The following is a 22,616-nucleotide window of genomic DNA, read 5'->3' on the forward strand; positions in this document are numbered from 1 at the left end:
ATATAACATACAAAACAAATATCATTAAAAACAATAAAATAACGATACGTTTTTTTGGTCAACTGCATGTATTTTTGGAAAATATAATGTACTTTTTATTGCATAATCTATTGTTTTTTTTTCCTCACTACCGAAATTACATTATTTAAATATATTTTTGTGTGTTAGTTAATGAACAGATACAGTTTTTAAATTATTATGAAATGAGCAATGTATTTGAAACATCTATACTATGCGAATTAATATTTCAACGTAGTTTGCTCCGTATTTATCTATTACAGATTGCAGCTTTTTTCTGTGGTAATTCTGGTGCTTATTTCTTTATCTAGAGGGTCACATTTTTTTTTTTTTTTTTTTTTTCTAGGGGGGAAAATGCATTCCGCATACCACCCGGGTGCGGGGGGCGACCCGAGTGGTTATGTGGGACTCCCGTCCAGGCTAATGAGGCCGACGGTATACCCACTAAAAACCCCCCATATGTCACCTCGCCGCCTTATTGGTGGGGTTACGGGAACGCTTGCGCACTCATCCGCGACCCCACCGGCGGCAGCCGCCCGCGAGCGGCTCCCTCGCAAATGCCCGAAGGCCCTTCACGCTAGGCGCGCCAGATGGTTCGACGCGCCTTCCTCCTCGGCCTCCGTTCTGCAGTGTAGCGGACCCCCCCGAGCCCGCCACAAGGAGGCCACGGGCGCCAGAAAACTCCCAGCGCCCGGCGGCAGATGAGGTCCATGGTTCTGCCGCAAACCACAAACTCGGCTGCAGAGGACAGGGAGAACGGCACACCGTAATACCGACACTCCTCTTCCTCTGCAGCCCCACCAACGCCGCTACTGCGGAACGGCCCCGCCAAGGTCGCAGGGGATAGGGAGAGTGGCGCATCGTGATACCATCACGCCTCTTCCCCTGCGATCCCACCTCGGCCGTCGAGGATAGGGAGAACGGCTCACCGCAATACCGACACTCCTCTTCCTCGACGGTCCACCTCCAGCGCGTCACAAGCGGGCTCACCAAGCCCACTTGGAGCGTCCTCCTCGGGCCAGCCCGCACCTCAAACAGGCCGGCCCTGGTTGCCTCTTCGCTTCACCGTGGGTGACCAAGCCACGGCTACTAAGCCCCTCCACCACGACAAGGTGGGCAACCCGCGGGGGGATCTAGAGGGTCACAGTTCTAACCTAACCTAACCCACTTTTCTGTTAACAGTTTCTTTTTCCGAAGTTCTAACCTAACCTGCTACCTATTCTGGAAACAATTTATTTATCTAGGGGGTCACAGTTCTAACCTAACCTAACCCACTTTTAGCAGTTTTTTCCTAGTAGTGTGTTCTATGAGGTTTGAAATTCTAGGTCATCCTACTAATTTTACTACTTAATTATATAAGATGAGATTTATATTTTAATATGTATATATTATGACAGTTATATGAAATGAGCTTAACTTATATGTATATTATACCAAACAGCCATATGTATGTCGTATGTTATATTATTTTTATGTTATACTTATTGAAAGTATACGTTTACTTTATTATACATAAGATTAGTATACATTTTTAACGTTTGTAAACTGAAATTATTCCAAAAGTGCGTATATATTATAGGACGCACCCGCAATAACTATACATAATTAGGCATTAAAACACTCGTGTGATCTTTTTAAGAAACTCACTTCGTTCGTTTCCTAAGCCCACACTCGTGTATTTTAATGCCTTTTATTATGTAGCAGTAACATAAACTATTAATATATGTTGAAAGTAAGTACAGGTGGCTAACACAATGGTAACAAAAGACAAAAGTTTTGAAAATGTAATTTTCATCATCGTCACTTGGCTGTACATTTGAGGGCCTATCGCGAACCACGTTCGACGTGTTACCTCTCTGTCGCACTTGTAAATTCGTACGTAAGTATGACAGGGAGGCAACACGTCGAACGTGGTTCGCGGTAAGCCCTCTGATGCCACCTCCATTAGTCTTTTGTACGCCGGTATAGCTTGCCACCAGCCGCCCCTTGTACGTGCGCCGCGCTCCGGGCTCCTCGAGGAACATCGCTAGGAGCTCGGTCAGCCGCTTTAGCGCGTAACCTGTTTACAAATGATACGTTTTTAACCTCAATGTCCTGATATCTACAGCCTGACCAGTAATATATGATCACGCGCCATATTGCGGAATTTCATTGCAACTAAAAATTTCATACTAAACTGAACTGTCACTCTATACACAGCGCCCAACAATGATCATATATTTCTGGTCGGGCTTTACTTATATTCAAAATATAATAAAACATGTCACATTAAAAATTTAATCTTCTTCCTCGCGTTGTCGCAGCATTTTGCCACGGCTCGTGGGAGCCTGGGGTCCGTTTGACAATTAATCCCAATACTTGGCGTAGACACTAGTTTTGACGAAAGCGACTGCCATCTAACCTTCCAACCCAGAGGATAAACTAGGCCTTGTTGGGATTAGTCCAGTTTCCTCACGATGTTTTCCTTCACCGAAAAGCGACTGGTAAATTGATTTAGATTTTTAGATTTATTTATTACACAACATACGATTGCATTACAAATTACATTCATGTCAATTTATATGAATATATATTGTGATTGTCAAAAATTAATTCTAATCATGACTAAAGATATATAATATCAAATGATATCTCGTACATAAGTTAAGAAAGACTCATTGGTACGAGCCGGGGTTTGAACCCGCGACCTCCGGATTGCAAGTCGCACGCTCTTACCGCTAGGCCACCAGCGCTTATAATTGAATATAAATAAAATAACACAAACTACAACCTATAAAACTAAGTCTACAAAAACCCTCCCTGGATCGTACCTGGCTTAAAGGTCCCCATTATTCCCGCCGCGTTTCCTCGCTGAACCGCAATGGAGACCTGCTGAACCAGATACGACCCAGAGCGAGGATCGCAGCCCCTCTCGCAAGCGACACCCTAACTCCTTGCAAAAGGAGCGAGCCTTTAAACTCCAAGGCCCCGCTGTCTCAATAGCCACCTGCGCGAAGTCATACGCAGATTCCAACGCGGAGTACTTTGCGTGCTTAGACTTTTCCGCGGACTGGGAAGCAGTGTGACCCCGATGGACGATGGCAGTAAAAACAAGCCCAAAATTTTAGAGAAATTACTGACTTCCCAGCTTTAACAGAACATGAGTGTACAGAGACGTTTAAAGTGAATAGGATCAGTTTCAAAACACACTTTCCATGACAGTAATAAAAACACACTCGGATTTCCAGCATTTACAAGTGAAAATCACTTATAAAGAGAAACAGTTTAAATTAAAAATGAAAACCGGCCAAGTATATGTACGAGTAAGACTCTCTCCCTCAGGGTTCTAAAGTTACACATTTTTATTACATTTTTTCTTAATATCGACTCACGCTTGACCGTTCTTATTGGGTTTTCCATCTAGGGGCCCGGTAGTGCCCCCGCCAAGACGAGCAAAGCGAAGCGCAAGGGCTAACTTTTCTCGAAGCGCTTCGTCATTATTTTGAACCCTCATAACTTGGGTGTGGATTATACCATTTGGATTAACCGCCACATCACACTGATGCGGATCAGCACCTCGTTCCAATGTGTGAGCGAGACGAGCAGCAGATCCGCAATGAATATGAAGACCTTCTAAAGGGGTTTGCAGATCAGGCAAAGGCGAACGCGATGTTCGGGAACCATTGGCCAGTAGATCGTTAACTGCTAGCGTGCAGTTGGTATTTACGATGTATAGTATATAGACTAGAAACTTACATAGGTACAATTAAAAAAACCACGGAATTGTAACAGGTACTGTTTCACAATAGGGCACGCAAAAACGTGTCGTTCTTTTTTGACAATCGAATGAAAAATCTTACGAAGAAGAGTCTTAGAAATAATCTTCTGGAAAGTATACACACTTCAACGGAAGTCAGAGCGCTGACTACAGAGTTTCGATCAGGCCACCTAGACTACCCCAAAAGGATTTTTCTAGAACGAATTTACAGCTGTTTAAATCCTTGTGAGTTTTCAGCTCTCTGCTAGTGCCAACGGACGAAAGTGCACTGACCTTGAGCCAAGTCAGATGTGAGTGTGGTTTCCTCCAGCCGATGTAGCTGGTGATCTCCTTGGTCATAAGGTCCGCGATCTGCTGCAGCACGCCGCGCAGCGCCAGGAACTGCTTCCACGGCGCTTCGGATGCGAGACCTGAACACGGTATGAGATTAATATGTCAATAATATTGGACTGATCAGGACATATATTTCGAGGAGCAAAGAAAAGGTATTAAATATGAAGAACAACAATAATTTCTAGATATTTAGTGGCATCTGACAGCCACCCGACCGGCGGCGAGTGAGAAATGCATCTGTTTTGTTTACCAACATGTGCGTTTCTTGCGCGTGAAAATAGTTGATCGCTAGATGCTTTCTCGTCGCCAGCCGGACGGCGGTCAATACGGTGGTGGTGGTGGTAGCTAGGGTGACAGTAGAACTTACTTTGGTACAGTTGAAGGAACTGTTCACTGGCCTCGCCAGCGGCGCCGACTTCTGGCAGGAAGCTGGTTAACAGGATCAGTACCTGTGCAGTGGCAGTAATGATATCAGATTCTGATCCTTTTTCATGTGTCATTTTACTAAATGTTGTGTCGAATAAGTAGCTTTTAACACTTACCCCCTTATTCATAATCGTGTACTAAAGTTACGATGCCGCTAATAATCATTTGTCCCTTTCCGACGTACTGGTATGATGGAAAGGGACAAACAATTATTAGCAGCATCGTAACTTTAGTACACGTTTATGAATAAGGGGGTTAGTGTATTATAAAGACTATAAAACGCGAAACAGTATTTACATCTAACTAGCCACAAAACGCAAGGGTTACGCAAAACCTTAACACATGATACACCTAAACCATCCTCAAGAATCACTCTATTGACAGATGAAAACCGCATGAAAATTCGTACAGTATTTGAGTTTATCGCGAACATACATACAGACATGTGTGTGACATGAGAAATAGAACTAATAGGTCAACAAGTTATTCTATCTCTAGTATCTGGCGTGGATAATTTTATTGGCAAGGTACGAAGTCGGTGGAGGATGACTGTGACAAACACGCGTAATCTTACGGAATGTTGTTTGAACTAATAAAGTCAAATGGTTTTCTAAGTTTTAATGATGTGTCCAAAGATGGCAGTAAATTTATGTCGCTTTAAAGTTTTCTTTGACAATACACCTCTATTTTAAATTGTCTTCGCTAGCGAATACAGTTTATTACACTCACAGCCTTGCTGCGCTCGTACGAGTCGCACAGCGACTTGACCATCTGGCAGGCCGTGTCGCGCGCGATGCGCGAGCTCGGCTCGAACATGACGGGCCGCAGCCAGCCGCCGTCCTCGAGCGCCAGCGGGCGCATGCCGTGCGAGAGCAACATCTACGGAAACAAAAAAAAAATGTAATATACTAGATTGAATATTGGATTAGAAACACGCCGTAAATCCCGCGAAGAGTAGAACACGTCCATTAAAGCAATATAGTTGTCCGGTAGGCATAGGCGAGCGGTCCGACTGAATAAGAAATCAGATCGCGTTGTCACATTTCGATTCATGATCAGTCGCCTCGGCTCTGCGAGTTGTGGCCAAGTTGTTACTAAAACTCCGTGTTAAGAATCGCAATTGGAATTGATCATAGGTAAGCGTCTGTAAAACGGACCGTTACACCTTATATTTAATGTCATTGCAACGGGTCTAACGCAATTTTCATTATTTTACCTTCCGTTAATGACACTAAATATCTGTACAAAACGCGAAGTTTAAAGTGTTACAGTATACCACTGTTTAAAAAATTTCAAGTAATTTTGATATTTCAAACTCTTAAGAATAGTTTTGTAAAGCATGCATTGCTTTCCTGCCAAAGGATCCATTCGAAAGTGAACCACATAATAATAAAATGTTTACCTTCTCCCTCCAGCGCGCCACGTACTTGTGCGCGACGTAGGCGGCGCGCGGCGGGCCCTGCACGCTGTCGGCGGGCGGCGCCACCAGCCGCTGCCAGTCCTTGTGCGTCACGTCGCCGGCCAGCCAGCCCGCCAGGTCCACCACCACGCTGCCGGTCGACGCGGCGAGGGCGCCCGGCGCGGCCGACGACGACACCGCAGCGGTCTCCGGCTGTTCAATGTGAAATAGCTTTAATATTTATTCAACATTATTTTGACCCGGGTATGTTCTTAAACTACGTCGAAAAGAGAGGTACGGGCATTGTGAATGTCATCTCGCTTAGTGTGGTAGGGTACAGCGGATGTCATTCCAGATCTAGAGCAGAGCCCGACTGGGGAAGTACCTCCACCTTACAGAAAACCGCAGTCGAATAACACTAGACCCTCTAGTGTTGTTCCTGTCGGTGAGTAAGGTTGCAGGATCTCAATGAAAGTGCGGGGTGTTAGAGTCGGCAACGCGCAAGTAACAGCTCTGGAATTGCAGGCGTTCATATGCTACGGAGACTGCTTACCATCAGGCGGGCCGTACGCTTTTTTGCCACTGACGTAGTTTATAAAAATTCAACAGCAACTTACAAAAATGCGTCATTTACATGTGGTCTGACTTAACGCCTTGAGGCATTTTCTACCAGTCAACCAATGGGCTAAACAGAAACAGTTTGGTGCAGGATTGTGAGTTGATATGAAAATAGACACAAGTCGAGAATCCTATGCTACTACTCTTACACAAATTATCGTGACATTTCAATCATAGTGACTTCTCATTTATCGACTTTACCTAAATTATATCGATATATATTCGGCGACGTAAAGCGTTACTTTTCTACATACCTACAAAGGAATATTTGACAGCAAAAGAAGTAATATAAAACCAGATAGTATACGAAAAAAATATGACTATATATCTTTGCTATTCGTACGAGTACCTTGGCCTCCTTGGGATCGGCGTGGCCGTTGGCGGACACGACGGGCGGCACGGGCGCCATCAGCTGCTGCATGTAGCATAAGCATGGGAGCGCGACTTGCTGCAGGGCGAATTGATGCGCTGTGACAAGAAATTATACGTTAGTTGGGTTATGCCAAGATTTTGCAGAAATAATACAATAGTAGATTGTTAACCAAGGGTGGAAAGTGAACCATATCACCCGAGGTATTTTGGCGCTCGAACGAAGGTGATATGGTTATTTTTACCCGAGTTAAACACTCTACTTTTTATTTCGACTATGAGGAAAGTCAAACACAAATAAGAAATGGTGGGTTATGAGTTATAACTGTAGGAATTGGCGCCATTTACATTTTGATCGGAAAAAATCTAAAACCATAGACAATCCGATCTTAAATTGGGATGTATCTGAAACGGCCTTAATGTATACGCGCCTTAAAAAAGAGTTAAACTGAATGAACGAATGTAATGTGAAATGATAATGTTTTAAGCATTCATCGTGATTTTATATTGATTTATTACTTATGGTCAAATATTTCAAAGGTGTACGTGAAGTCCCAAATCCGCATTGGGCTAGCGTGGGGACTATAGCCAGAGCCTCTCGCGCATGAGAGGAGGCCTGTGCCCAGCAGTGGGACGTATATAGGCTGAATTATTATTATATATTCCTTTATTTCTCTTACTTCTTAGACTGAGGTTTTTTACAATATGGATATAAAAGTAAAATATAAAAACACAAAAAAAAAAAATACAAAACACATATAAACACATTGTAAAAAACCTAACCTAGGGTGCCGCCAACAGCGGGGCAGGGCCCAAGCTGCCGGTGGTCAGGACTGCAGAGAGAGGAACCGCAGAATTATATATTATATTATTATGGCTGTTAGCCACTGCTCGACGTACAAATAAAAAAAAATACTTTCCACCCTAGTAGTAATTACATTTCCCACCCGGCTATCAGCCTATGAAAGGTGAACTTTCCAATGAGGTGAGATGAAAACTCGTTGTCGACATACAGAGTGTAGCGTTCAGTATGGATTTCTCCGGAACCATTAAATTTAACTCAACATACGGAGGTCAAATCGCTGTTATGATGTCACTGGCCTTCGTTTAGCCCGTACTGAAAGCGACACAAGCTTGCTAAGTATTTCTCTATCATGAGTTTTTGTTTTAGTGTTTCTATTACACTGTTATTATTAACTTCAGTTTGTGTTTATTTGGGATATTGCTCTTACCTATCAGTGATCATTTTGCTCTAAATGACACGGTAAAACCAGGTTTTTAGTAACCTAAAATAATAATATTTGATTTGATATTCAGTCTTCGCCTGTTGCAGTGGCATCATCTCATAACGCAAACCTTTTTTATATCCAAAATTGGTCTGGTGAATTTAAGCCCTATGGGAAACTAACGGATCTTACAGTTGGGTGACGATGTGTTGATGCCCGGTATGCCGGCTAGGGCCTCCGGCTTGAGGATCACGCTGGCGGCGGACGGCAGCCCGGCCACCTCGGTGAGCTGCGGGCAGCACCACACCCACAGGCGGACCACGCAGCGCAGCCGGACCTCCCAGCATTCCACGCCGTCTTGGACCTTCACTAGGGAGCCTAGGAGCAGCACTAGAGGTCGCACCTGAAATAACGAGATAAGTTAGAATGTCATTTTTATTAGGCAGAAACACCACCAAAGTAAACAGAATGCTAGGTGAAATTTGATAGATCTACCCGATAAACAGTTACAGTCACGTCTGAAAATATCTATAGGGACAAAGCGCCAAAAATATGCATACATGACCTTATTTCCTATACATTAAGGTAGTGCATAGATATTTTTGGCACTTTGTCCATCACATACATTCCTAAAAACTTGCTAAAAGAGTCAGCAAATCAATCAGAGTGATTGGGGACAATAAGATTGTCTAAAGATGCGTCAAATCAAGGGTCCAATAAATAAAAGACACCAAGTTGGTAAGCAGTTTTCTGTCATAGCAAACAAGGGCGTAGCCAGCCAGTGAACTAGGGGAGGGGCCAAGTCGATATCGCCGGAGGCCTAGGGGAGGAGGGGGGATCAGACGCCGCAGAGGGGCATACATTGTATGTAAAATTTGAGCACCAGGTGGGGCAGCTGACCCCCCCTGCCTTTACCTGCCTACGCCCATAATAGCAAAACTCACCGAGTTGTTGAGGTCCTGCGAAGCGGCGTGTCCCATGAGCGAGAGCGTGATCCGTTGCGACAGCAGGCTGCAGAGCGACTCTGTGGCCGGCAGGTTGTCGCGGGTCACCAGGCAGATCAGCGAGCGCACTTCCTCTTGGCACTGTACCAATACAGGAATACAGGGTTAAGATGGCAAAGGAAGGATAATTCGCAATTTTGGCACCATATTCAATGAATGATATGAGTAGAAAGACTTATCACTAATCAGTTACATTTAACCCTTTTCCAAGCATTTATCGACCACATACGCGCCATTAGAATTTCAACTTAAGCATTCCGATTTAAGGTTCAAATTAGCTTACACTTTCAGGAAATGTTACTTGTCTTCAAATGAATCATCAAACCTGGATTAATTGGAATATATTTGGATTTTTTGGGAAAACCTTGTAGATTGGTGCTGCCTGGAAAAGGGTTAAGCTATGATCTTACGAGCATATTCCAGATTCTTATATGACAGGTTGAGTCGCCAAAGTCGCCTTTTTTCTGCGTCGCACCGTTGCTCAGAGTGGACGTGTGTTTGTTGATTTGTTGTACAGTTCCAAATTTAAATTTATTTATATTCCTCGATGCAGTATGGAAGTTTTCGCTTCTCGGTACCTCCTTGTCTTGCTTGGGAGAAGTTGAACTTGGCCTGTCGGCCATATTGATAAGTGTCGGACCTCCCGCTTTAAAGTGCGAGTGAATCGAGTGACGTAGTCGACTGTGAACGAGGTTTGGTGCCGGAGTGCAGTGTAAATTTTTTTTCAACTTTTTGTATTTTTCGTGCGGATTTGATCTCCCGGCCCCCTGCGTCCGTGTCGCCGTCTTTACCGCTGCGCTACGAGAGCTTGAGCGAGGCGGCGCGAAATTGCGATACAAGTTCAAGTCGTTATCGGTTTGAGTGACGCGCTGTGATATTGAACCTTAGTTACAAGCAAATAGAACTCATATTTACAAAATGTCGTCGTGTCAATCCTGTGATCTTCCGATCAATAATAATGACTTTTTGAAGTGTACGGCATGCAGTGGTCTTTACCATTTGACTTGCTTAGACTTAACTTTAGAGCAAACTTTTAACAAGAGACAATCGTGGTTATGTTCGTTTTGTTCATCGGTCAACACGCGGCGTCGGAGAAATGACAACACCCCCGTTCCAAGAGATCAATCTAAAGCAGCTTTTGACGACTCTGTCATGTCGTTGGATGATTCACACGTTACAGACAGGCCCAACTTCACAGTTGGAACGGACAACTGCAATGTGTTAGTGACGCCGCCGAATTCGTATCATCATAATAATATATCTGGAAATGGCAGCTCACTTTTAACATCTGGTCCTGAAGCGTTATTAAATAGGCGTGCGTTCAGAATATCATTTATTGCAAGACTGGTTCTACCCTCCATATCTATACATATACCAAATATATACCAACACCTCCACCCTTAATCGTTACTTAAGTAACTTAATACTATTTGGTTCTTAATTCTAAACAACTGTGATAATACGTGAATATACATATTTAGATATGTCTTGATGGGTATGTTCAGTGACACTATCTAACGCACACAATCTTAATTTACAAGTTAAGAATAATCTATAAGTAAGTAACATTCAAATGATGAAATGTTTATTTTAGGAATACAATTATATCATAATATTTATAGCTAATTAGGGTAACATGCGAATGTTTGGCATGCTAATGATTTACATTAATTTACTCTATGCTGGCCAGTCTATAACCATAATTTAGATTAAAGGGATAAACAAGTAAGCAGTGTCGAATACTAGAACCTTACCTTTCCTATGTAGCTAACAATTGACACAATCATAAGTACATAGGGTAGGTGGTAATTAACTCTAAAAATATTCATCAAATCCGAAACGTAAAGGAGGTTTAGGTACCCTTCTAGGTGGACAAGTGTTATCAACCTTATCGGTTGCAACCTGGGGCTGGTCCACGGCGGCAGCCTGTGGGGAAGCTACTTTTTTCACACCCTCGCTCGCGCTAGCTCTAATCGGCTCGACTGGTCGTTCCTCTGGTTCCGGCTCCACTTGCGGAACAATTAAGGAGCTGTTTCTACGACGGACGGATGATCTAGGCTGTGTACGTACTTCACCCGTATCCCTTGGGACCCTACGCCTTAGTTGGTCGATGTGCCTATGTACCTCGGTTCCCTTATCACACCATACTTTATAGTCTGTATTACCTAGAATGTCTGAGACCTTTCCCGGGACCCAGCGGTCGGAGGAGCGGTAGTCGCGACACCACACTTCGTCGCCGCGTGCGAATGCGCGCCCTTGCAGCCCTCGCTCCGCGTTATCCTGCTTTTGACGTTCGTTTACACGGTCTAAACGATTTGGTTTTAAATTATCTAAGCGCATACGTAAATTCCTTCCCTGTAAGATTCTGGCCGGACTTTCACCTGTAGTGTAATGCTCGGTATTTCTATACGATAATAAAAACCTGTTTAAAGCCATATCTATATCTACTTTTTGTTTAATAGCTTTTTGGATTGCCCGTTTGCAGATTTTGACGCTATTCTCGGCGGCACCGTTAGACGCGGGGTGGTAAGGCGCTGAAAATAAATGATCGATTTTATTTCTTGACAAAAAAGATTCAAATTCTGCACTAGCAAAAGGAGGGCCATTATCAGTAACTACCTGTTGTGGTAGGCCAAATCTCGCCCACATTGGCCTTAACTCTGAAATTACTGCCCCAGCGGTAGTTGTTTTCATACGAATGGCCTCAATCCACTTAGAACCGGCATCTACTACAATTAAATAAGTATTCCCTAATATGGGTCCTAAAAAATCACAATGTAATCTTGCCCACGGGCGATTGGGCCATGGCCAGGGACTCGGAGCGTGGCCGGGCGGCGCGCTCGCCACGCTGGCGCACACCTCGCAGCTGCCGCACGCCGCCTCTACCGCCTCGTCCACTCCCGGCCACCACACATAGCTCCGTGCCAACGCCTTTGTTTTGACAACTCCCATGTGTGTGTCGTGCAACTCTTTTATTACCTTGGATTGACAAGATATCGGAATAACTACTCTGTGTCCCCACATGACACAACCTAGTTCGCTATATATCTCTTTCCGTCTATTAAAGTATGGCTTAAGTTCTTTTATATCTACGTCGCTAGGCCACCCGTCCGCGATGTAACTCAAAACTCGGCTAAGAATCGGATCTGAAGCAGTTTCCTTTTTTAGTACCTTATAGTCTAATAAAAGGGCCTCGGACGCGAAATGTAAGTACGTCTGTTCAGGCAACACTTCTTCCGTGGCGATTGATTCGTCCTTGTGAGAATTAATTAAACGCGATAGGGCATCCGCGGTATTTTTATCGGTATTCACATATTCTATGTTAAAGTCATAAGCTGATAACTTAATCGCCCACCTCTGAAGCCGACTTGCTGCCGTAGTTGGTATACCAACATTTGGTCCAAAAATGCTTACTAAAGGTTTATGATCCGTGCGAAGTATGAATTTTCTACCAAATAAATACTGATGAAACTTATCTGTGGCAAAAACTATGGCTAAAGCCTCTTTGTGAATTTGACTGTAATGCATTTCCGCGGAAGTAAGAGCACGTGACGCGTAGGCGACGGGGCGCTCGGAGCCATCGGGAGCACGTTGTGCCAAGACTACCCCAAGGCCTCGCGATGACGCGTCACATGTTACCACGCTAACTCGTGACATGTCAAAATGAACCAATACCTCCGCTCCACAAAGATCTTTTTTTACCTGAAGGAATGCCTCATTCTGTTCCTTTCCCCAATGATAATGTTTGCCTTTTTTTAATAAGCTATATAGTGGTGTTAAACGGGACGCTAAGTTTTTTATAAATTTCCCGTAAAAATTTATTATACCTAATAAAGATTTTAATTGGTGATTATTTTGCGGTGGGGCCATGTCGATTATAGGTTTAATTTTATCCGGGTTTACCCTTAAACCTTCCTTATCCAGAACAAAACCTAAATATTCAACTTTCTTAGTCAAAAAGTCACATTTACTTTTTTTAATTTTTAGGCCATTTGACTCTAATATACTTAGCACTTGCTCGATCGTTTGAAGATGACTACGTATGTCCTTACTTTTTATTAATATATCATCGTAAAAAATTACTACGTCCGGTACCCCTTTAAATAGATCTTCCATAAACTTTTGAAAAATACCTGGGCTAGACGCCAGCCCATAAACTAAACGAGTGTATTTGTATAACCCCTTATGTGTATTTATTACTGTATACTCCGTGGACGCCTCATCCAGAACAAGTTGATTATAAGCTTGTGATAAGTCTAATTTAGTGAAAAACTTATGTCCACTGAGTGTGCTAAAAAGGTCGTCGACCTTTGGAACCGGGTACCTATCGACCAATAAGTTAGGATTAAGGGTCACCTTATAGTCCGCACACAGTCGTATTCCGCCGTCCCCCTTACGAGCAATCACCAGAGGAGTGGCCCAGTCGGAACGGCTGATGGGCCGGATGACGCCCGCCTCGAGCATGGCGTCAAGCTCAGCGTCAACTCGCGGCCGCAGCGCGAACGGGACCGGGCGCGCGCGGCAACACACCGGGCCGGCGCCCGGACGTACATGCAGCCGCACCGTGCCGCCCGTGTACCGCCCCAGGGTGCCGTCAAACAATGACTCATGCCTGGAAAGGATTTCATTCAGAGTATTAGATTTGTTTACTTTTTCTGAGTCTATATTACAAATCCTGGGAGCGGGAACACCTATACCTAACTCTGCAAGCCACTGTCGACCTAAAAGTGTCGTGATACCCTGGTCTATAACATACAAATCTAATATTTTGGTAATTCCTTTGTACCTTACTTCGACTCGTACATAACCCTCCGGTTGAATCACAGTTTTATTGTATAGTGTTAAATTTAAACGACAGGACCGTAACGGTAAATCACTAAAACATTTATAATAAGTATCTAGGGTAATACATGATAAGGCGGCTCCGGTATCAATTTCCATATTTAGCAACTGATTCTGAACAAACATCGTTATACATACCGGTTTATATTTGCTTAATGACATTTGGTACATAGGTTCGTTGTCATCATCCAAATCACTATTGTCCAGCGCCGACGCATACCCGCCGTGATCGCTCGCCACGTCAGCTAATCCCTGGTGCGCGTGCACCCAATAGTTGTTTGTGCCCCGGCGGCCCGAGCGACCTCCGCGTCCGCGCCCGCGCCCGCTACCGCCTCTTCCAGATGATCGGTTCCCGCGTGCTCCGCTACCGTTATAGGTCACGCCGTCTCCGCGTGATTGTGACTGGCTACCCGCCGTTCCCGTCACTCCGAGTCTTGCATTTTTCTCAGGGCACATCCTTCTTAAGTGGCCTAAATTTTTACACCAACTACATTCAAAGTTTTTATATTTACAACCTTCCGTTTTATGCCCAATCTCCCCGCACGCCATACATTTATGGTTCGCTTCCAGTTTATTTACACCCGTGTTAACATTATTAGCGTCTCGATCTACCGCGACTGCATTCTTTTCTGCCGCCTCCAATGTCGTAGCCAAACTGACCGCCCTCGCGTAGCCGATGCCGTCCTCCGCGAACAATCGTTGCCGCGTCGACTCACTTACAATGCCGCAAACAAGTTGGTCGCGGAGATTTTCTTCTAAAGACGACCCAAAATCGCATGTTTTTGCTAGCTTCTTCAGTTCCGCCACATACTCGGCTACACTTTCTCCCTCTGCCTGGCGCCGCTGCCGAAATCTGTAGCGCTCGGCCAAGATGGAGGGTTTCGGTTGTAAGTGATTTTTGAGCAGTGTCACCGCGCTAGTGAAGGTCAAAGATGAAGGTTGGCTGGGGCTTGCTAACGTAGATAACAAGTGATATGCATCTTCTCCCATTACGGCGATTAGTGTTGGTAACTTCACTTCATCCTTAATATCGTTCGCGAGGAAATACATTTCTAACCTCTCACAGTACATAGTCCAATTTCCCGTTTTCACGTCGAACTCTGGTATTTTTCCGACGCCCATTGTTTTTAACACTACCTATATCACACGTACACTGGATAATACTTGATTTAAGCACGTATTTACTAAAATAAAGTAACAAAACCACGCCTCGTTCGCCAGTGACAAATAATAGGCGTGCGTTCAGAATATCATTTATTGCAAGACTGGTTCTACCCTCCATATCTATACATATACCAAATATATACCACATGATATTTTAACGAAAGTGTCAGCGTTACAGACTCAATTCTCGGCTATCCAGGCAATACAATCGGATTTGTCCCAAGTTAAGAGTGACATTGCTGAGATGAGGAGCAGTATCGACTCCAAATTGACTGACTTGGCCGGCAGAATGAGCACGATTGAGTCTCGGGTCAGCGCACTGGAAGAGTGCAAAGCTGAATTGGATGACGTAAAAAAGGCAATAAGCGATGTTATTAACGACTCTCGAAGAAATGAACAGTGGGTTCGGCGATCTAACATACAAATTAATGGCGTGCCGGAAACAAAGGGAGAAAACTTGTTCAACATTCTGAAGTCGTTAGCGGACCTAAGTGGATACTCGCTAAATACGAATACCGACATAGACTTCGTTACGCGTGTTGCTGTGAGGAACGACTCGGACGGCGCCTTACCGAAACCCATTATTGTTAAGATGCAAGCTCGCTATAAGAAAGACGACTTCATGGCGTCACTCCGAAAATTGAGGAATTTAAAAGCTTCCGACTTAGGATACAGCACCAGCCTAAACCGAATATATGTTAATGACCATCTCTCGGCTCACAATAAATATCTACTTAAAGAGGCGAAACAACGAGCCAAACAGAAAAAATATCAATTTTGCTGGGTTCGCAACTGCACAGTCATGGTTCGTCGCGATGAAAAATCCCCGGTTTTGTATATTGGTTCGGAAGAGGCTTTAAACAAAATGACATAGGCGTTACAACTTCCGCAATTGCAGCTACTTTACAATTCTTTATTGAAAACCTTTACCTCTGTGTTTTATTACATAAATTGTACGTTTGTGATAATAATATTTGCAGAAACAAATTATATCTTGGCCGTCATTCTTGCTATAAATTATATCATGGAATATTTATTTTCTATCTACCAAAGTACATTATTTCTTGCATATTATTACATTTTATTCATGATACAGGAGATTTGCTTGCGATTAAAATACGTTTTGTTCTGAGATCCAAATTCAGAAACATTGAATTATTAATTTTACCTTTACATAACGGACGGTAATATTAGTATTTATTACCAAAATGCAAGGGGCTTAAGGTCAAAAACAATTGAATTTCTTCGCAATGTTTTAAGATTTGATTACGATTTTGTTTGTATTACGGAAACCTGGCTCCTGCCTGGAATATTTGACTCTGAACTTTTTGATTCCCGATACTCGGTTTACCGAACTGACCGTGATTATGAGCGAGTAGGTATGACGCGGGGAGGAGGTACGCTTATAGCTGTGCATCGTAAGTTTAGAGCTGAATTACGCGAACTTCACCCATTCGTCGATCTACTTGACGCTGACGTCACCTGGATTGATGTACCTATCTCTCAAGGACCTACTGGGAAAAAATAAGGTTGTTAAATTGTTACTTTCCTCATAGTAAATTCCAGATAGAGTCCCAATCATCGTTATTTGAATTTTTATCTAACATTTACACTGACTGTCCTAACGATTATTTCATAGTTTTAGGTGATTTTAACATACCGGGAGCCTCCTGGATACCCAATGATCCTAACCAAAAGAAGTTTAAGTTGGAGATTCCAAATTATGATATTTTAACGTCTCAGTTGTCTGCTTTTATGTGTTTTACCGACTGGTATCAATTCAATAACATTCCCAATCAGAATGATAGACAATTAGATTTAGTTTTATCAAATATTGACTGTAGTGTATCAAACGTTGAAGCCTTGGTTCCTATAGACTATCATCACCCGGTCTTTTGTGTGAAGACTTGTATAGGGTCGACTGATAATTACTTAAACCTGCGGGTCGTATAGTACGGCGTTTCTTCGCAGCTGACTACGACATTGTAAACGCAGAATTGGATAAAGTGGATTGGGAACTTTGTCTTCCACAACATAGTATAGAAAATGCTGTCGATACTTTTTATGATATTCTTAACCGTATTATAGATGATCTAATCCCCACTAAAATAATAAATTCAAGCCATGATAAATTTCCGGTCTGGTACTCCCGACCTTTAATAAAAATGATTAAGAATAAAACGAAGACTCATAAAAAATGGAAAATTTATGGACGAATCGCGGATTACATAGCATTTTCAAAACTACGGGCAAAAATTAAATCTATGGAAAGTTCATGCTATAAATTATTTATCTCACGTACTGAAAACAACATTCGTTATAACTCAAAATCTTTTTGGTCATTTTTAAAGTCTAAAACGAATGTTAACGGGATTCCGAACACAGTTTTCTTGGGCAACAGTGTTGGTAATAGCGGCAAAGAAGTCGCTGATCTATTTAATACCTATTTTCAGTCAGTTTTCGTAAAAAATGCTACCTCTCAGCCACCTTTCCAATCTACTCCATTGTTAAATGACACTGCCTTCTCAAATTGCCTTGTAAATAATGTTAATATCACTACCTGTCTAGTTGAAAGCTACCTTGGGGAATTAGTGACTTCTAAAGGCTGTGGACCAGATGGAATACATCCAATATTTTTAAAGAACTGTCGTGCTAGGTTAGCTTTCCCCATATGCCTACTATTCAATCTTTCTTTAAGAACTGGGACATTGCCATGTTGTTGGAAGAGATCGATTGTTGTTCCAATTTATAAAAGTGGCAATAAACATGATATTAAGAACTATCGGGGTATCTCAAAGTTGTCGGTTATTCCTAAACTGTTCGAAAAAATTATTTACGACACTCTGTTTTACGCAGTCCGACCGCAATTGGTAAATCAGCAACATGGGTTTATCAATAGGCGTTCCACTGAGTCCAATTTATGTCAGTTGATTGATTATGCGATGAATGCAATGGATAAGGGCTATCAGGTAGATGTTATTTATACCGACTACTCCAAAGCATTCGATAAAATTTCACATTCTCTGCTCATTCATAAATTACAAACTTTTGGAATTCACGGGAATCTTTTAAGATGGCTTACTTCATACCTGCGTGACAGAACGCAAGCAGTTGCTATAAAGGGATACACTTCTAGTTTTGTTCCCGTATCTTCAGGCGTACCTCAGGGATCCCATTTGGGTCCATTATTATTCAACATTTACATTAATGACGTCGTTGATTGTTTCAAATTTTCTGACTTATTATTATATGCCGACGATACTAAAATATACACCATTATTAAATCAAGTGACGATTGTATGAAACTTCAAGCTGACCTTGATAGACTGAGTTGTTATTGTTCTATGAATGAACTGTACTTGAATGTCGAAAAATGTTGTGCCATTACATTTACAAGAAAACGCAATAAGATAGAGTATAATTATTCATTAAACAACAAAAATTTAAGGGTTGTGTCTGAAGTGAAAGACCTAGGGTTAAATCTTGATAGCGAACTACAATTTATTTCACATATTGACAAAATTTCAGCAAAAGCATACAGAATGTTGGGATTCATTTTCCGACAAAGCAGGGATTTTACAAACCCGAAGACTCTGCAACTTCTCTTTAACGCATTTGTTAGGTCCAACTTAGAATACGCTACTACAGTCTGGAATCCTCATTTCAATGTTCACATTAACACAATTGAAAAAATTCAGAACAAATTTATCAGAACAATGAAATATAAATTTAAATCTTTTTGCCCTGACAATTTCTCTCTTCAAACCCGTAGAGAAATTCGAGATCAGATATTTTTGTTCAAAATCATACATGGCCTTATTGATTCTCCCAATCTTTTGTCTAACATTTCAATTAGATGTCCTGATCGGCGAACTCGCTCCACAAGCCTATTTGCAATTAACTTTGGTCGTACTACATATGCAAGAAATAAGTTCTTAGCTAGAGCGTGTAGAACTTATAATGAAAAATTTTCTGATATTGATATATTCCATTTATCATTACAGCAGTTTGTTTCTGCAATAAAATGTACAGCTAATAATAATATTGATTAGTTAGTATATTTCAGCATACTTGCCAATTTGTTAATATTGTTTTCAACAGTTAGTGTTATTTGAGTTTTGCATGTTTTAATATTAATGTTAATTTCTGAGCAACATAATTGTTATTATTCATTAGTGGAAACTGTTTGGCTTATGAATGTGTAATCTGATTAACTATATGTGTTGTTTTTGCCTGTTTGTTTCCCAAAGGTTTAAATAAATAAATAAATAAATAAATTTACTACCTAATCGTTTTGGAGGGTAGAGGTAAGGAGAACAATCTATGTGTATGAAGTGTTCGTCAAAAAATCTTAAATAAGTGGCGCCAACATACATCGCGAACAAATTAAGGACTTTGATAAAAAAATTCAAATCACTGACAGCGCAGCTCACTCTGTCAATAACGTCTAAGTTAATGTCATTTCTTGTGCTAACCTAGTTCCACCGAAGACTTTTCGAACTATTATAGGGAGCGTGCATGAACTATAGGGGGCAGCACAGGAGCCGTCAGATTTTTGGCGCGAGGCGTATATGTGATGTTTATTGTTCCGATGTAGCCCACAAGATGGCAGAACCTACTATGCACAAGAAAACACGTGACGTGTAAATGTGCATGTTTATGGTTCCGATTCAGGCCACAAGATGGCAGACCCTCCAACGCGCACGGTCCCTATTTAGAGCTGCCAGCTGGACACTTTAACAACAGTTCTTCCATAAGAGATTACAACCTCCTTCCTCAAACCTCCATACCAATAATCTTGCTTTTGTATCAAATGCTCGGTTTAATATATATGGGCAATCGAGCTGTAATTTCAGTATTTATCCGGCATGTAAAAACATGTATATAAATACTGCTGAACGGGTTATCGATTGTGCTGCGGCGAAGTAGGGTTATTCGCACTTGTAACAGTTGTGACAGCCGCAGCAGCTGTAACACTGTACCTGCGGAGTGCCGCGGTGCAGGTTGTGCTGCACCAGCTCCTGCACGAGCCCGAAGCGGCAGAGGCGCGCGCGGTGCTCGGGCTGCGAGGCGAGCGCGCGCAGCAGCGTCAGGCAGTGCTCGGCGCAGGCCAGGGAGCAGCCGTAGCAGCCGCCGCCTGATTCTGTGAAAACAAAATCGTTGAGGACCTGTTGCGAACTTGTGACCTAAACTTACTTGCAGTTGCAACCACGACGAATAGCCGCGTGGGAGCGAATTTAATTTTTGGGTGCAAACCCACGTGGTCTTACATACATAATCGCCAATGGAACTATCGCAAATATGTACGTGGCTTAAATGATACTTTCATAAAATTAACAAAATTGTTTTTACATCTAACAGTCCATTCGTAAACATATTTACTACTAAACAAAGTCTGCCAAAATAATCTTTGGCAGGCGTAAATCACTCCGCGTTCCGTCGCGCCGCTACAAGTACAAGCGGCCTGCACCAAATCTGGTGTCTAGTAGTGGTTACCGCGCACCGCTACAAAACGGACGCCGCTCAAGCTTGCACTTGTATCTATCGCAATAATGCGCAAATATTTCTAGTTGCAGAAACCATGACAAAAATGATGACCACAAATTGTTTATGATCCCTGATGACTTTATTGGCTAAGTACTATAGAATGGAGTAAGTATATAAAATATAAGTATAATTAGCAGCAAATTGCCTAAAAAGCTGCTTTTGTTTTATTGTTATTTTATGTACATACTCAATTAAATATTAGAATCGTTAATTATTATTAAAGGTGAATTTTACAGTACCTACATAATATAATAGTGTAATTATTTTTACATACTTATACATATATTGTTAGGAGACCCGCTTGGATCCGCGTCATCTGCGAAGTAATTCAAAGATGTAGCCGTGGGTGTGCGAATCCCCCAACCTGCTTTGTGGAAATGTGGGGACTAAGTACGGGTTTATCTCAAACCCCCTTGTGCATGAGGAGCCTGTGCTTAGTGAGACGTTAAGTTATGATTACTGTGTTAAGAACTTAATATAGATAGTGTCATTCACGAAGACGCGTGCCTTAAGGGGGTCCCTAACGCCAATGACCTTCGATCTGAATCCCTTAGTTTTCTAATGTTTTTTGTAGCTTATCATAATAACAACAACGACTGTAAGCAATATTGTATCTTCGAGATATTTGGCATCAAAGCTGAACAGTTTCAGGCCAAGAAACTGGTTTACTGGCCATAACTTTTGTGTTAATTAATATAAAATTACGAGTAAAATCTCTGACTAGTTTATAGAGACGTCAAAGACGAACCCAAATGTGTAGATTTCGTACATGTAAAATCCTTCACAGCAATCTAGTAACGAAAAAAAGTGTTTTTTTTAGGCATTGTTTCAAAACTAAGTGTTAATTTCTTTCAAAATCCGGCAGACCAGAATGGAGATAAAAGATTGAAGAACCGATAGCCGTTTGTCTTATAATTCTATCTATAGTGCAAATGTAGGAGTAACGACTCAAAACTAGTCAAAAATCGATGGAAACTGCGGGGAGCCCCTTGAAGGTTATATTTGACAAATATGCGCGTCATCGTGGTTGACACGAACTATATATATAATAGTTGACGGTACTCGGTGCAAACGTTGCTAACCCTAGCGGTAGCCACGCCCATGCTCCGCCTTTCGAAAGGGCTCGGTCCAATCGGCACCGATTAGGCCCATTCAGGGTTTTTTTTTATACAGAGAATCTTCTGTACTTGGTACTATTATTTATTGTCTTTGGCTTTAATTATTTAGCTAGATGAACAAACTTACCTTTGGTAAGTTCTCCATCATAGTTTTGCACCAGCCCAGCGTATACTGGTAGCGTGTCTCCCTTCAGCTGTTCGCTTTGAGATCTATCGTAGGCGACTAGTTCTTTCCTGTAAAAACACCGAAGATGTCACATAATAAAATAAAATAAATAAAAATAAAAATAACAGTTCTTTAATAGCCTATTTAGCAAGAAAAGAAACCTTTCAGAACCGACCAACCAGAAACCAAAGACCAGAAGTTAAGATAAAATGAGCTATATCAGCTAGGAACGAAATATATATTTTTCATTTCTCATGCTCTGGAGGTTATTGTTGTTCTAAAAAGTGCGGAGAAAGTGATACGTTATCTGCACTAGAGCATAACTTTCCAAGTACATTGTTTATTCTTTTACGATGAGCAATTAAAATATGGTTTTAGAGGATTTTGATATACAATTTCCATTTTGATATTTTACTAGTTATTTTATACAAATATATGATGAATACTGCAATGAAATACTGTGAATTACAATAGGAGACTCAGCATATTACTAAAAAAGCTCTAATAGCAAAATGAAGTTGACCATATTTTATAATTAAAAAGCATCTATGAAAAAAAACTTTTTTTATATACTACGTCGGTGGCAAACAAGCATACGGCCCATCTGATGGTAAGCAGTCTCGGTAGCC

General features: G+C 42.0%; 3 protein-coding genes across 3 annotated transcripts in view; 1 reads left to right on the plus strand and 2 right to left on the minus strand.

Moving 5' to 3' along the window:
• Window positions 1-1,634: 1,634 nt before the first annotated feature.
• Window positions 1,635-22,616, minus strand: part of LOC133534034 (E3 ubiquitin-protein ligase UBR4-like) — a 65,917-nt gene continuing 44,935 nt past the window's right edge. The window contains 11 exon segments of the mRNA XM_061873126.1: window positions 1,635-2,077; window positions 4,049-4,099; window positions 4,102-4,185; window positions 4,476-4,557; window positions 5,264-5,413; window positions 5,937-6,146; window positions 6,901-7,019; window positions 8,339-8,549; window positions 9,091-9,231; window positions 20,139-20,299; window positions 21,949-22,055. Coding sequence (XP_061729110.1) covers window positions 1,662-2,077; window positions 4,049-4,099; window positions 4,102-4,185; window positions 4,476-4,557; window positions 5,264-5,413; window positions 5,937-6,146; window positions 6,901-7,019; window positions 8,339-8,549; window positions 9,091-9,231; window positions 20,139-20,299; window positions 21,949-22,055 — 1,732 coding nt within the window. The 3' untranslated portion in view covers window positions 1,635-1,661.
• LOC133534035 (uncharacterized) lies at window positions 13,677-15,286 on the minus strand. Its single transcript, XM_061873127.1, has 2 exons — window positions 14,131-15,286; window positions 13,677-13,762 (listed from the first exon to the last, which is right to left on the minus strand). Exons 1-2 carry the CDS (start codon window positions 15,112-15,114, stop codon window positions 13,757-13,759), a joined length of 990 nt encoding a protein of 329 aa, XP_061729111.1. The 5' UTR covers window positions 15,115-15,286; the 3' UTR covers window positions 13,677-13,756.
• LOC133534036 (uncharacterized) lies at window positions 15,341-16,030 on the plus strand. Its single transcript, XM_061873128.1, has one exon. It carries the CDS (start codon window positions 15,401-15,403, stop codon window positions 16,028-16,030), a length of 630 nt encoding a protein of 209 aa, XP_061729112.1. The 5' UTR covers window positions 15,341-15,400.

This window comes from Cydia pomonella, unplaced genomic scaffold, assembly GCF_033807575.1.
Source record: "Cydia pomonella isolate Wapato2018A unplaced genomic scaffold, ilCydPomo1 PGA_scaffold_44, whole genome shotgun sequence".
In the NCBI taxonomy this organism is placed as follows: Eukaryota; Metazoa; Arthropoda; class Insecta; order Lepidoptera; family Tortricidae; genus Cydia; species Cydia pomonella.

Excerpts from the sequence above, each read along its gene's own strand:
- LOC133534035 (XM_061873127.1), bottom strand. The coding sequence starts at position 15,114 with ATGGGCGTCGGAAAAATACCAGAGTTCGACGTGAAAACGGGAAATTGG.
- LOC133534036 (XM_061873128.1), top strand. The coding sequence starts at position 15,401 with ATGAGGAGCAGTATCGACTCCAAATTGACTGACTTGGCCGGCAGAATG.